This window comes from Alosa sapidissima, chromosome 9 (assembly GCF_018492685.1).
Source record: "Alosa sapidissima isolate fAloSap1 chromosome 9, fAloSap1.pri, whole genome shotgun sequence".
Classification (NCBI taxonomy): Eukaryota; Metazoa; Chordata; class Actinopteri; order Clupeiformes; family Clupeidae; genus Alosa; species Alosa sapidissima.
In genome coordinates, this window is record NC_055965.1 from 37,984,689 (window position 1) to 38,001,062 (window position 16,374).

Consider the following 16,374-nt stretch of genomic DNA (forward strand, 5'->3'; position numbering starts at 1 on the left):
ACAGTATGAATAAATACAACTACCATCTCTGATAATTAAAAACAATAATGTATTTGAAAGAGAACGCAAAGATAGCAAATTAATGGATGGTTTAAAATTCATGTGTGGAGATAAAAACAAGTGACCCATTCTTTAAATTGAGGTTTCTTATTTTCATTGCTCTACCTATAATACATTTGTGTAGACAAAACAAAAAACTTTGAAGTCATTTTTCTCAGTTTGACACTCTGGTCAGTTTACTGCCTTTTGCCTTTGTAGGGCAGTATGGTTTTGGGAGTTACTGTGAACCCAACCCTCTATTTTTACGAAAAAACAGTCAAATTATAGTATAAATATTTATCTACATCATAAAGGAAGTCTTTCGACCAAAATGCAGTTACTGCCTTTTGCCTTTGTAGGGCAGAATAATTCACTGTTAAACAATTTAACCCATTAAACTACTGAACTTTTTAACTGTTCAGCCATTGTAACTGTCACTTGTCATGAACTACGACTCCTACCCACTGTAGCTAGTTAGCATAGCTAGCATAGTTAGCATTGTTAGCAACAACACATCTACAGCTGCCACGACCACCGAGCTGCGAGCTGCCATAACGTTAACGTATAGCCTCTGACGCTGGGTGCCTGCAGTCTGGATTGAGTGCTGACGTGGGGAGCTCTGATGGCGACGTCGGGAGCCATGAAGCAAAAAACGGTCCTTGCTAAAGCCACCGAGCTGCTGATCAGCAGGAAGATCGCCCATCATGACTTCAGACTGTTGTTCTTCCGGTGCTCTGCTCTCCAGACTGCCAGTAAATTCTCTGAGTTGGTCAGTGAAAGAACTTTGTTGGTCGTGGCAGTTTCACGCGGGTCATCATTGCCCTTGGACTTTTTCAGCCGGTTGGAAAATTTGACTAATTTTAACATGATTATTATTATTTTATTTATTTATTTTCAATTTGCTGTGTTGTCTGTCTTGTATGTCTTAGTGTCACGGGAACGCTGGCGACTACGCTGCTCCGTCCGGCATCTGTTGTGTTTGTTATTTTTTAAATGTTTTTGTCATGTGGTGTCAATGCTGGCGACTACGCCGCTCCGTCTGGCATTTTTTGTCTTATTGTCTTTTGTTTTTTGTCAATGTCTTGTATGTGGAGCGCTTTGGGTTGCACTCTTTGCATGTTAAATGCACTATACTAAATAAAACTGACTTGACTTGACTAACACTGCTAGAAAACTTTAGCTAAGTTAGCTAAGTAACATGATAAGCATAGTTAGCATTATTAGCATAGCTAACATTTTTAACAAAACTGCTAGAAAACATTAGCTAAGTAGCATGTAGCATTTTAACAAAAATGCTAGAAAACATTAGCTAATATAGCTAAGTATCATGGTTAACATAGTTAACATTATTAGCATAGTTAGCATGTTTAACAAAAGCTTAGTTAAAATACAGGTTATTGTGAAAATAATGTATTATATGAACCTTTCTATTTTATGGGTGTCTGCCAATCAGCAGGGTGGCGCTGACAACCAATTAATAATTTGAGTTTTGTTTTGGTGGGGTTGAGTGGGAAGAAGATAAGAGGAGACATTGTTAAGAGACTGACACAAGAAGAAGGCGGCCTAGGTTAAGAAAGACATTAATAGTTTAACACTGGTATTTAACATTGGGGGAGTTTTGTTACTTTTTCAATGTGGGCGCATGTTTAGCCTATGTGCGAACGCGAGGGGAAAAAAGTCAGTTCATAAGGCTAGAAACCGCTAGAGGCTAGTTACTTGACCACTTTTGTGCTAGCGGACTTCAACTGTGCCAGAGACGTGAACGACGGCTGGGCATTCGCTCCAAGGCGTGGTCGTGGTAGTGAGTAGAATATTTTGCACGCCATAGCCTACTGCGATTCTCCCGATTAATTCCTATGAGCTCCAACGAAAGCGCGCCAACTTTAGTTATACTGGCCAGTAGGACATTTGCTAGGTTGATGTTCTTGTTCTCTGTGTGGTTCTTTGGTTATGTCAAATCTAGCCTGGGTTTTCCCATGCTGCCTTGCGCGCGCGATTTGAGATGAGGGTCTGACGTTAGCCAGGCTATGTCAAATCTATAACAGTGTCTGAGTTGGTTAGTAAAACGATTACGAGTGTATTATTGTTTAAATATGATAAGTTACATTTTGATGTGCATCCCACCATTGTAGTTTCACAACTCCTAGACAAAGTAGAATGAGCCAGATTATAGGCTTAGTTTTTTACCAGATCTACTTCATAGGTCGTTATTCATCACTCATAAGTATTGATATGGAACGGTGATTAGGCTTAGTTTTTTACCAGATCTACTTCATGGGTCGTTATTCATCACTCATAAGCATTGTTACAAATTAAGAAGCATGACTTCTTTCTCTCTCACACACACACACTAACTCATTGAGTGCCAAAAACGTAATATTATGTTTTTAGCTTTTTTTTTTTTAAATTACGAAACTAGACACTCTAACACACCTTATATGTGATTTAACTCTGTAATGAATAGAAATTAAATATATGATGATTGAAAACTCATGAAAACGGACATATCTGGACATTTTATCATAACTCGGTTGCCGCTTTGGGTCGAATCAGTGAAGCACGTCAGCTCAAAACCAGGCCATTTTCGTGGGTCTATCACTAGGTGGCAGTCTCGCCAGGTCTCGCTGATCACTTCCCGGAAAGTTTACAGGCAACGCTTCATATTTCATGAAAGATGTTATATCTCCATTTCTAGGGAAAAAAAAGTGATTTTGATGAAAACTAGCCACTGTTTAGCTTGGGATTTCTCAGGAACAGAGGCGTGTAGAAATACACGGTTTGCACCCACTGAGAGCTTAAAGTCTCACCTTTTAAACGAGCCATTGTATGTGTTCATAGCTATAACACAGAATATGCTGTGGCTGTACAACAATCATCAACAATGGTCTAGATTGCTGGCACTCTAGGACAAAGCTCCCGAAAACAGCTTGACATTCAATGAGTTAAGAAGCATGACTTGTTCACACACACACACACATTAAAAAGCATGACTTCTCTCACACACACACACATTAAGAAGCGTGACTTGAGAACATTCATTTATGACTTCATAACTTCATTTCTTCCTCTGTACATCTTTGATGCAAGAATACATATTATTATTATAAACAATAACACACACACACACACACTCGTCTGAAATGGCATACATTTGGGATGAAACACAAACACACACACACACACTCGTCTGAAATGGCATACATTTGGGATGAAACCCACACACACACACACTCTTCTGAAATGGCATACATTTGGGATGAAACACACACACACACACAGAGAAACACACACACACACACACACAGTCTCTCCAACATTGTGTGCTCTCCAGAAGTCAGTTTGTCCCAACACTGTCAGCAGTTGAGAGCTGTCTGTTAGTTAGTAGTGTGTGTGTGTGTGTGTGTGTGCGTGTGTGTGTGTGTGTGTGTGTGAGAGCGCGAGTACAGATGGTCTGTATTTGTATATGGTGATGGTGTGTGTGGACAGGCATGCATGTAGTTGGTGTAGGTGTAGAGGTGTGTGTGTCTGTGTGTAATAAATGCTCAGGACTGAGAGCAGAGGTGTGTGTGTGTGTTGTGTGTGTGAGACGTCTGTGGAGAGGCTGCAGGTTTGTGTGTGTGTGTGTGTGTGTGTGACACGTCTGTGGAGAGGCTACAGGTTTGCGTTTGTGTGTGTGTGTGACACACGTCTGTGGAGATGCTGCAGAGGTGTGTGTGTGTGTGTGACACGTATGTGGGGAGGCTGCAGGTTGTGTGTGTGTGTGTATGACACGTATGTGGGGAGGCTGCAGGTTGTGTGTGTGTGTGTGTATGTGTATGTGTGTGACACGTCTGTAGAGGCTGCAGGTTGCCACGGTGCTGGCTGTCACAGGCTCTATCCCTCCTGCGAATGGAGTCGTCCCCCCGTGCATTGTGGGAAATGTAGTCTCTCAGTGGCGTCTCATATTGACTCAGAGCGTGGCGCCGTCCCTCTGTGCATCATGGGAAATGTAGTCTAACTGGCGTCTCATCTTGACCCTGCGCGTGGAGTCTACTGCCCCCTGTGCATCGTGGGAAATGTAGTCTCTCAGTGGCGTCTCATCTTGACCCTGCGCGTGGAGCTGTCTCGCTGTGAATCATGGGAACTGTAGTCTCTGCGGGATCGGACACGAGACACGCGGTTCTCCTCCTTATCCATCTCCAGAACGCGTGGCCTACACACACACACACACACACACACACACAAACACAAGTTATTATCATTATTGTGATTTGACTAAAATGTGCTGAATTTTGCCCTAAACCTACAAGCTGGCCTCCAAGCACAGTAGCAACAAAACTAAAGGTCAACAGAACCACATTCATATGCCATAGTGTCTTGTCATACGTTACTTTAAATCCATATTTATGTAATGTAATATTGTATTTAACATTTAATCGTCACTGTATCTTCTTCTTCGTTTCCACTATGTTTCCTCCGAAGTTGTAGCTTTGTCTGAAGAGCATGCAGCAGAATCCTGTCCATCTGTCCTGACATTGTTACTTTCCTTAGGCTACTAAAATAGCGATCCATGCTGGTACTGACTAGCTAACTTCACCCTAGTTAGAAACGTTAGTTAACAGCTCCACTCCTCTCCAAATTTCACAAAACTATTAAGCTTCTTTTCAACGAAACATAACGTGAACTCCGTCCGAGCTGGTCTATATCGCGCAGACGTAGCCTACCTTATGAATGTGCGTGTGTGACGTTGGGGACGCAAAACACAGCATTAGCAAAGCACAGGATAGACCTGTTATGTAGGCCTACAAAGCTAACATATCCTCTATAGTATTTTAAATATTTTCAATAAGTTCAGTATTCACACCAATGCGCAACAATTCTGGAAATGGTTTGGAAAAATGAATGATGGAAAAAAGTTATTAATTGTGAAATTACGCAGGCTGGAATGCATGTCACGGACCACCTGCAATGGCGCCACACGGACCACCGGTTGAAAACCCCTGCTGTACATCATCTGATTTAAATATTTACAGGTATCAAGGCTATATTTAAAATGGGTTTGATCCAGCAAGCAATTAGTGGGTTTGATCCTTGCGGAGCAAACCCACTATTGTTCTTCTTAAGTTTTCTTATATATTATTCCTGTTCACCCACTTTTTGTACCGAAAATAACTACTATAGGCTATGCTGAGGGCGGCGGCTCACTGGTAGTTGTTGTAGAACCTCAAATCAGCGCGTTTTACGGCGGGTAACGTTACATGATCCCTACAGACACTTTCTTATTTTTCACCGTCAATAAGTATGAAAATTAGACCGGATCTGACTATTTGTGGTAGCCTATGCTAGCTCTATTTATTTACCCATCACAGTGGCTGGTAAGTTGACCAAATTAACCCGCCAGCGCACAAAACTACCTGCATTTGGCGGGGGGCGGGTGGCTAATTTCCATCCCTGGTGTGTGTGTGTGTGTGTGCCTGTTAGGGCGTCACTTAATGTTCGAAAATCGATTGGACCAACCAACACAAGTTTTCGAAAACTAAAATAGGGAATCGATTTTAACCAAATATGTACACTATCCATTTTAAACAAATTAAACAAATAAAAAAAGATGTAACAAAACTCACAAACAAGCAGAAAAAGAAAATAAAGAATTCAGAAAGTGCAGTAGGCACTGCTAAAGCTAAAAAGAAAATTACCACCAATTTTACGCACTGGCAACAGCTGTTTCGATCGGCTGCTATGCTGCTGGTGTTTTGCCAAAAAATGGAGGACAACGCGATCAACCTGTGTAACATGAGAGACGAGTGATGAGTGTGTGTGTGTGTGTGTGTGTAGTGTGTGTGTGCATGAGAGACGAGTGATGAGCCCTAATGTGTGTGTGTGTGTGTGTGTAGTGTGTGTGTGTGTGCATGAGAGATGTGTGATAGGCCCTAATGTGTGTGTGTGTGTGTGTGCATGAGAGATGTGTGATAGGCCCTAATGTGTGTGTGTGTGTGTGCATGAGAGACAAGTGATAGGCCCTAATGTGTGTGTGTGTAGTGTGTGTGTGTGTGTGTGTGTGTGTGTGCATGAGAGACGAGTGATAGGCCCTAATGTTTGTGTAGTGTGTGTGTGTAATGTTTTTCACTGATGTTACGGCAGTCCACTCTGCTTATTGTTTTTCGAGAATGTTGCACTCCTGTTTGTCATTGTGCACGAAACTTCACGCCAATAAATCATCAGAAATATTGCAGGCTTGTGCGTCTTCAAGCGCCCTCTTTACGTTCGCCCTAATGCCTGTTAGTTGTCCGTGGATTGGCCTATATTTGGCGTTGAAAATGTAAACGTCTTTAGACATAGAAAATCGATTTTAAAATCAAACAGGATTTTTTCACAAAAGTGACAGCCCTGCTACATACCTGTGTGCTGCATCAGGGTCTGCTTTGCAGTGGGGGTGGGAGTGTGTGTGTGACGGTGTGTGTGTGTTAGGGGTGTCACGATTCTTCAAATCCTCGATTCGATGTAATTTTCGATTTTAAAGTCACGATTCGATTTTCGATCTTTTTTTTTAAATATTACTATTAATGCATTCCTTATATGTTATTTACTCTTTTTGGCCTTTTCCTTTTCTGTTTCAGGGGGCTTTTATTTTGAAACCGTTCCAACCGTGAGGTTGTAATGTAAACAGAGCTAACATTAGGCTAAAACAGAGACGTGAACATTTTGAAATGAAACAACACAGAATGATAATTTGATTGTTTCAGCACACTCCGAAGAGACCCAAGGTTAGTGTTCATGGAATATGTACTTATCAATGTGCATTTTAAGCCTTAAAGTAACTTTGGACTGTAACTAGTTCACCTTTTCTCTTGCAAGTTGAGTAGGCTAAGTTAGTTTAATTGACGTGAATGAATGAATACTTCCACACCGGTGATTTCAAAGTAGCAAGAGGGGCTTTGATTTCGGTAGGTTAATGTGTATATTTTAACTGGCTGCAGCCTAAAATTAGAGCAGTGTTGACGCTGCAGTTCAGCACGTGCGTGTGTGTTTGTGCGTCTTGGCATACATGCTGGACGTGACATTGGGGGTGTGGCTGCATCGTCGATTCTACTTTTAAGTTCGAAGTTCGAGATTGAGATGTAATTTCGATCGATTTCGAAATAAAATCGAAATCGTGACACCCTTGGTGTGTGTGTGACTGTGAGAGTGTGTGTGTGTGTTTACCTGTGTGCTGCATCAGGGTCTGCTTTGCGGTGGGAGCGCTTGTGTGTGCGGTCTGAGGGAATAGGGGCGGGGCTTGGAGCATCCGTGTCCAATCGCGGAGCATCTGGCCTTGTCCTAAAACAACACACACACACATCTCTCCTTTACCACCACACCTGACTGTACACACACACACACACACACATCTCCTTTACCACCACACCTGACTGTGTGTACACACACACACACACACACCTCCCCTTTACCACCACACCTGACTGTACACACACACACACACACACATCTCCTTTACCACCACACCTGACTGTACACACACACACACACACATCTCCCCTTTACCACCACACCTGACTGTACACACACACACACACATCTCCTTTACCACCACACCTGATTGTACACACACACACACACACCTTCTTTACCCACACCTGACTGTGTGTACACACACACACACACATCTCCCCTTTACCACCACACCTGATTGTACACACACACACACACACACCTTCTTTACCCACACCTGATTGTACACACACACACCTTCTTTACCCACACCTGATTGTACACACACACACACAGGATTCTGAGGATGATCACTGCTCTTCTTCTCTCTCTCTCTCACACACACACACACACACCTTCTGAGGATGATCACTGCTCTCCTTCTCGCTCTCACACACACACACACACACCTTCTGAGGATGATCACTGCTCTCCTCTCCTTGATGTCCTGAGGTCTGATGCAGTGGGTGATTTCATCGGCTGCATAACCACTGAAAAACAAACACACAAACACACACACAGGTAAACACAAACTCATGGTAATGCAGTTTGGTTTGAACGACCAGTAAACACACACACACAGGTAAACACAAACTCAAGGTAATGCAGTTTGGTTTGAATGACCAGTAAACACACACACACAGGTAAACACAAACTCATGGTAATGCAGTTTGGTTTGAATGACCAGTAAACACACACACACAGGTAAACACAAACTCATGGTAATGCAGCTTGGTTTGAATGACCAGTAAACACACACACACACAGGTAAACACAAACTCATGGTAATGCAGTTTGGTTTGAATGACCAGTAAACACACACACACAGGTAAACACAAATGGGTTAAAATTCTCTACAGTGCACATGTGAGTAAAAATAATGGTGCTCTGGTGCGAATGACTTCTCACCAAGTCAATATTGGTGCGAATGAGTTCTCACCAAGTCAATGTGTGTCTACAAAATACACCGCAACATTGCAAAACATTACTGGTGCCAACCATAAAATCACGTCGCCAATGCAGCATAAAAACTACACCTCCCATCAACGTTAGCAGTTTGTGAAAACGTTAGTGACTCGCTAGTTGCTTCTATTAAATTCAAGGGTCGCAGAAAAAGCGGAAAGTTAGACTAGCCAGCCAAGATGCAAAGTAGAACTAATTTCTCCAATCCACCGAATTCATTGGATATATGAGGAACAGGATGAGATTCTGAGAATGCAGTGAGAAGGAAAGGGTACATGCCTTTTAACCCAGTTGACGTATTGGCTGCAATATGCAAAATATAGCTGTAGCGAAGAGGCACAAAAGTAGCCTCCCGTAATACTCCCGTTTCCTTCAAAGGTAGAATACTACAGACGACTCAGGCTAACTACAGGCTTCTATGCTTGCTTGTTTGTTTTACACCGAATACAAGCTGAAGTGCAAAACGAAAGTATGCCTACCATTTGCCTACTGCCCCCATCAATGCAGATATTTCAAATAAATATAAATATCATTGATTAGATTATGTTGGGTTTTGTGGAAGAGAAAATTTCACGGTTTTAGTATCTGGGCAGTGTGTAGTCAGATAGGTCACCATGGGCATATTTGGATTAGCTACAGGTGGATTCACAGATAAATAAATTGGCCTAGGGACCTACATTTGGCAGGATAGCCTACTTCATATACAGGCTAAATGCAAATATGGCAATGCATTATATCATTTTACATTAACAAAATGTAGAAAAATAGAACAGACTAAAAAAATAATGTAGGCACTGATGTTCTTTAAAATCTTGCTTCCTGTAAATGCTGTCAGTCATTCTTAATCTTCGCAACAGGTGCACTGGCATGTTTAATTGTTAGCTGCAGTGTAAAGTTACATTATGTGCAAGTTAAGTACAGAACTGACTGTGCACAAGTGCTCCTGGAAAAAAATGTTAGTGTAGAGCCCTGCACACACACACACAATGGACACACACCCGAGGACGGTGACGTGCAACACGGGTTCTGACACACACCTGAGGATGGTGACACTCCCGCGGCGTACAGGCAGGTGCAGCACGGGCTCGGACACGCGGATGGGCTTGAACTGGAAGCGGCAGCCGAAGCAGAGCGCGCTATCGCTGAAGAAAGACACGGAGACGATGGGCCGCTCGAAGATGTGGATGGGGTCCACGTGCGACACGATGCAGCCGCCCGGCTGGTAGTCGTTAATCACGGCGCTGTTGACGAACCCCTCCGACAGCAGTCCTCGCTCCACCAGGCGGCTGATCACCAGCTCGTGCACCCAGTCCGGGATGTCGTCCACCTCGCCCTTCGAGTAGAGCCGTTCCTGGCCGGGGCCTCTGCGTTCCAACTGCGCGCCGTACGTGTAGCCCTCGCCGAAGAAGTACTTGTTCCTCAGGGGCGCGCGGTCCACCGTGTGCTCGCGGTACAGACCTTTGTCGCCCTTGGCGACCACCTCGTCAATCTTCTGTTCGATGAGCGCACACTCCTGCGCGCTGAAGACGGTCGCCTGCTTGATGCCGCTCTTGACGCGCCGGGCCTCGGCCTCGCGCTGCTCCTGGTCGCTGGCGGCGTCCTCCTCGGACTCCTCGCGGTACTTGCGCTTCTTGGCGCCGCCGTTGCTCCGCTCGGGGAGTTGGTTTTTTTTTAGGTCGTCTCGGTGCGGCGTCATGGCCTTCAGCTTCTCGCGCAGGTCCGTGAACCCGCTCGCAGACATGATAATGGTCAGCTAAAGAAACAACTAAAACTGAAATAGTAAAAAATTAAGATATTTCACTACGTTCCCATATTTACTTATTCCCGCATTGTTTCTGCAAACTGAGAGGCGTTGCACGAGACGTGACCGGAGCCACGGTAACGGTAGTTATTCGGCTGCGTAGCCGGAGAGCTAAGGTTACCAGGCTAACGCTAGCAGGGTAGCTAGCTGTGGCAGTGGCTAGGCAGGGGGGCTACACGTTGGCTGGGACCGGTGGCACTAGTGCAAATAACGAGATCTTGCACAGCTTGTTGTTACAACTCAGTCACGTATTTACAAAGGACATGTTACTCTCTCCTCCCTCTGATATAAAGATCAAACGCAACGCACACGCTAATTGTCTGCAGGTTACATGTCATGCTAGTCAGAGTTAGCTAGTTAGCGATAGCTGGCTATTAAGGCACTGGCTCGCTGCCGTGTCGTTAAGTAACGTTAACCTATGCATATATGCTAACAGGGGCTATGTCGGTGCTGGCCTGGTATTTGAAGCTACACGATCGTCTCGTCGTTATGACAAAGTAATTTTCCTACTTTAAGTGTGTATCCCAAATGCGTTGAATATTCCAAATGCGGTCTGTTTGGTTTAAATTCCGGCAAAAAACGGGTAGAGGAAAGGACTCGTGCAACCCCCAAAACTGCTAGCTGCGCATGCGCTTCACTCAGCGTGCGCGAGCCGGAGGACGTGGAAAGTTGTTTCCAATCAGCTGCACGCGACCGCAGTCCATCAAAACAGACGCCCAGCCGGACCGTGCGGCAGAAGGTTCGTCCATCCATCATTGACCTACAAGATCACAAGTTTATCTATCGTTTGTTTAGCAAACATAAGCAAACGTACGTCATGGAAGCTGAATAATGATGTGCACAGTCCTGTGGTCATATCCAGTTAAACCAGTTGGACCTACCGATCCGCTTTCACCCCCTCTAGGCTGGGGGTCCCTGTAGCTATGGTGACCACGCTATGCCACTGGAAATGAGGACACTTGTTCCCAAGTTAGGACAGAGGTCCAAAAGTGAGGACACACACGGAATTGGGGTAACATTAGTGGGGAATGACATTAGAAAATAAACCATTTATACATATATTGGCCTTTAATCAGATAGGAACTCAAATTAGCTTTTTTTGCACATAAATCTTGAATTGTTATCAACCAAAATGAAGGGCAAAATCACATAATGATTCAAAATATGTATGCCAGCATCAAACACCATATATGCATCAGTAATAATGAGGTTTGGATTATTTTCTGGGTTCCTATGAGTGGTTTAACAAAATCAGAGGTCAACTTTGAAGTCCTGTACAGCCACAAAGCTACAAGATCCAACTTGCTGTCATACCATTTTATACTCCAGAGATATGTAGCTTTCAGAAAAGTATATGTAGTGACACGCCCCTTTTTGGGCCTGTGGCTCATGGACTATTATGCTTGGTGTGTGTGAGGGAGCAAGAGAGAAAGAGTATTCTCAAGTTGAGTGATTTAATGTGTGTATTTGATAGAGTTTAGCAACACTACTAGTTTATGTACATTTGACACTTTGACTAATCTAGAGAAGGCACTGGCGCATTTGGGATTGATTTGACGTGAAGTTGGAAATCATGCGTTTCAACCTTATCCTGTCAAACATGGCCTACTACTTCAGCCCAATGATAGAGGTCGCTCTGAAAATATCCTATAAGCTACATTGTGAGTTTGTTCCAATATAAAACATCACATTTATATCCCTCGCAAATGCGGAATAATGTAAAGCGTGTCAACAAAACTATCTCCCCCAGCCGCCGGCGTAGCCTCTTTAAAGGTAGATAACGGCGATTAAGGTCTGTCCTTCTGACCGACGACACAACCGCATGCTACCGGGCGCACGGGGGTCCCGCAGGGCGACGCATGGGATTGGAGCGTGCTCACTGAAAAACAGCTGCTGCAGATCGGACCCTGCGCCCGTTGGATGATTCGCGTGTCAGTCAAGCAAGCCGTGACTAGTGTGTGTGGACAGGAAAGTGCAGGCTATCGACTGGATGCACTGTAAATGCTAAGCTATATAAACGGCAGTTTCGGCTAATATAGCAACGATTGACTCGTACGTACACATGTTGGCGAGGACATGAACTGACCCAAGACAGGTATGTGTCTCTTTACTAAGTCTGCTCGTCTCTTAAGTTAAGACTGTGTTTTCTCTCTGTGAAAAACAAACCGCTAGCGGGAGGCAGCTGTGAACTCCGCACGTCCGCCTCCCCCTTTCTCGCTCTCCGCTGCTGGAGACGCGTTGCGGGGGTCGTCCGCACCGCTGTCACGGGTTGAAAACTGACAGACTGGGCATATTTGGGGACGCTAAAGATAGATAGACTCCGTGGTGTTTATCGACTGCCACTGCCCGCTACGTTGCGAGCCGGCTGCTGGTGGCCAACATCTGTAGCAAGCCAGCTAACGTCAGCGCGAGACATGTCATGCTGTGTGCGCAGCAAACTAGTGTTTTTATTTTTAGATGCTCGCGGCCCGGTGTCCACACGGTACACGCTTAGTGTGTTAAAGTTAAACTTCAGTAGGCCTACTACTGTCGCCGCCTATGTCAACACTATGTCAAATCAAGAGCAGATCCCCAAAATCTCTTTATTATTCCATATAGGTTAAATTGAGGTGTGAAATGGTAGGCCTTGAATGCAATCCTTTTTTTGCAAATTAGTTCTTTACACATGTAAACAGTTATATCATTTTGCTCTTGGACCAAAACATGTCTATCAATTTGACAAAGATGTGCTGATATGTAGGACCCTACCTGCACCATGAGCTACAACATGGTGATCGCACATTCACCATGTAGGCTACCTAGAAAAAGCCAGACTTCTACATCAGGTGTTCAGATGTGTTACTCAGGTAAAGCCAGAGTTCTACATAACATCAGCTGTGTTACTCAGGTAAAGCCAGAGTTCTACATCAGGTGTGTTACTCAGGTGTGTTACTCAGGTAAAGCCAGAGTTCTACATCAGCTGTGTTACTCAGGTAAAGCCAGAGTTCTACACCAGTGGGCTGTACTAGGAATCTCGATTAGTGGGGTTAGCGAGGTATGTTGTGCTCTAAGCCAGAGTTCTACACCAGTGGGCTGTACTAGGAATCTCGATTAGTGGGGTTAGCGAGGTATGTTGTGCTCTAAGCCAGAGTTCTACACCAGTGGGCTGTACTAGGAATCTCGATTAGTGGGTTAGCGAGGTATGTTGTGCTCTAAGCCAGAGTTCTACACCAGTGGGCTGTACTAGGAATCTCGATTAGTGGGTTAGCGAGGTATGTTGTGCTCTAAGCCAGAGTTCTACACCAGTGGGCTGTACTAGGAATCTCGATTAGTGGGTTAGCGAGGTATGTTGTGCTCTAAGCCAGAGTTCTACACCAGTGGGCTGTACTAGGAATCTCGATTAGTGGGGTTAGCGAGGTATGTTGTGCTCTAAGCCAGAGTTCTACACCAGTGGGCTGTACTAGGAATCTCGATTAGTGGGGTTAGCGAGGTATGTTGTGCTCTAAGCCAGAGTTCTACACCAGTGGGCTGTACTAGGAATCTCGATTAGTGGGTTAGCGAGGTATGTTGTGCTCTAAGCCAGAGTTCTACACCAGTGGGCTGTACTAGGAATCTCGATTAGTGGGTTAGCGAGGTATGTTGTGCTCTAAGCCAGAGTTCTACACCAGTGGGCTGTACTAGGAATCTCGATTAGTGGGTTAGCGAGGTATGTTGTGCTCTAAGCCAGAGTTCTACACCAGTGGGCTGTACTAGGAATCTCGATTAGTGGGGTTAGCGAGGTATGTTGTGCTCTAAGCCAGAGTTCTACACCAGTGGGCTGTACTAGGAATCTCGATTAGTGGGGTTAGCGAGGTGTGTTGTGCTCTAAGCCAGAGTTCTACACCAGTGGGCTGTACTAGGAATCTCGATTAGTGGGGTTAGCGAGGTGTGTTGTGCTCTAAGCCAGAGTTCTACACCAGTGGGCTGTACTAGGAATCTCGATTAGTGGGGTTAGCGAGGTATGTTGTGCTCTAAGCCAGAGTTCTACACCAGTGGGCTGTACTAGGAATCTCGATTAGTGGGGTTAGCGAGGTATGTTGTGCTCTAAGCCAGAGTTCTACACCAGTGGGCTGTACTAGGAATCTCGATTAGTGGGTTAGCGAGGTATGTTGTGCTCTAAGCCAGAGTTCTACACCAGTGGGCTGTACTAGGAATCTCGATTAGTGGGTTAGCGAGGTATGTTGTGCTCTAAGCCAGAGTTCTACACCAGTGGGCTGTACTAGGAATCTCGATTAGTGGGTTAGCGAGGTATGTTGTGCTCTAAGCCAGAGTTCTACACCAGTGGGCTGTACTAGGAATCTCGATTAGTGGGGTTAGCGAGGTGTGTTGTGCTCTAAGCCAGAGTTCTACACCAGTGGGCTGTACTAGGAATCTCGATTAGTGGGTTAGCGAGGTATGTTGTGCTCTAAGCCAGAGTTCTACACCAGTGGGCTGTACTAGGAATCTCGATTAGTGGGGTTAGCGAGGTATGTTGTGCTCTAAGCCAGAGTTCTACACCAGTGGGCTGTACTAGGAATCTCGATTAGTGGGTTAGCGAGGTATGTTGTGCTCTAAGCCAGAGTGTGCTGTGATATGAACGTGGCTCTGTTTCAGCGTCGCTGCATCACCATGGTGTCTTATGCTGCCAAGTAAACCTGGTCGGGAGCAGGTTATAGATAGATAGATAGATAGATAGATAGATAGATAGATAGATAGATAGATACTTTATTGATCCTCAAGGGGAAATTCAAGATTCAAGGTTATGCGCTAAGTTATAGCTCAAATCGTGTAAAACTACTGCCTACTGACCAATCAATTATCTTGGAAAAACAAAGTTATCTCACATGTAAGATTCTGACATATCTTACAGGTGGAGCTCCGCCTCTACAAATATTTTGGATCTCGCAGGCGCTTTAACAGTGCAAATATGCCACTATGGATGTGCATACCATACAACAAATGATGACAATCAATGTATTTGATGTTATAGGCTAGACACTAAAAATGGCTGCAGTGTAGATTACGCTATGGTTTATAAATGTGGAAGTAATCGTTCTTGAATATAGGCGGTCTTGTGCGTCTCCACGTTTCACGATTGGCCAACATCATCCCAACACCGAGAACACGCACAGATCTAAGCTGAAAGCCTAGTTCTACAAATAGATCACATAACTGCTATTGTAGTTTCCCTTAACTTTTACCCCGATTCAAGGCTTTGTGTAGCTTCGATATGTCTAGATAGCCTGCCCCACAGGTCTGTTACTCGGGTAAAGCCAGAGTTTTACATCAGGGGCATTATATACAGTATATATAAGCTTTGCTAACAAATGCTTAGGCTAACAAATGCTTAGGCCCCGTTGATGTGGACTCTAAGCAGTTAGCCGTAGTATGTTCTTAGTATTTGTTGTGATTATATTACTTTATATACAGACGTTTAAGGAGCACAACGACTGGAAGACAGGCTGCCTTAACCTTTAACCCCCTTAGCACGTCGTATGGCAACAGTGGCAAAGGAAAAACTCCCATATTCCAGGAAGAAACCTTGAGCAGAACCCGACTTAATAGGTGGAGCCCATCTGCTTCTGGCTGCAGCTCTAATAGCAGCAGTCCGATAGATAAATAGATAGATAGATAGATACTTTATTAATCCCCAAGGGGAAATTCAAGGTCCCAGTAGCTTATGACACCACACACAACAACATAAAGATGATAGTAAAACAAGGATCCACATGAATGTACTGTATAGTGAATGAGCCACACAAGGTGTCATGGTGGTAGTGCAAATATGTATAACATGTTATTTTGTGACCTGTTATTTTCTATATTTTTGATATGCTGCTGAGTGGATCATAAACGGCCCCAGCAATGAAGAAAAGTGATTGATAATGACTGACTGACTATTATTGTGTTACATGCTTCAAATGTAAAGCACTTTGAGCTGCATTCTGTGTATGAAAGGTGCTATACAAATAAAGCTTATTATTATACAAATAAAGCTTATTATAAGCATGAATGAGCCACACAAGGTGTCATGGTGGTAGTGTAAATATGTATAAGCATGAATGAGCCAGATAAGGTGTGTGTCATGGTGGTAGTGTAAATAAGTC

At 44.2% G+C, this 16,374-nt stretch overlaps 2 protein-coding genes across 4 annotated transcripts in view; one reads left to right on the forward strand and one right to left on the reverse strand.

Moving 5' to 3' along the window:
• Positions 1 to 3,064: 3,064 nt before the first annotated feature.
• alkbh5 (alkB homolog 5, RNA demethylase) lies at positions 3,065 to 11,052 on the reverse strand. 2 transcript variants are annotated; one of them, XM_042104419.1, is made up of 5 exons: positions 9,507 to 11,052; positions 7,941 to 7,997; positions 7,863 to 7,886; positions 7,222 to 7,335; positions 3,065 to 4,231 (listed from the first exon to the last, which is right to left on the reverse strand). In XM_042104419.1, exons 1-5 carry the CDS (start codon positions 10,208 to 10,210, stop codon positions 4,105 to 4,107), a joined length of 1,026 nt encoding a protein of 341 aa, XP_041960353.1. In that variant the 5' UTR covers positions 10,211 to 11,052; the 3' UTR covers positions 3,065 to 4,104. The 2 variants fall into 2 exon arrangements, with proteins under 2 accessions (XP_041960353.1, XP_041960352.1); XM_042104418.1 differs by lacking the exon at positions 7,863 to 7,886 and having other exon boundaries at positions 7,917 to 7,997; positions 9,507 to 11,047.
• Positions 11,053 to 12,068: 1,016 nt separating this feature from the next.
• Positions 12,069 to 16,374, forward strand: part of mief2 (mitochondrial elongation factor 2) — a 19,542-nt gene continuing 15,236 nt past the window's right edge. Inside the window, exon 1 of one of the 2 annotated variants that reach the window (XM_042104348.1) lies at positions 12,069 to 12,365. The gene's annotated coding sequence lies outside the window, so the exon portion shown is untranslated. The remainder of the gene's footprint in view (positions 12,366 to 16,374) is intronic. The other variant, XM_042104349.1, reaches the window with a different exon arrangement.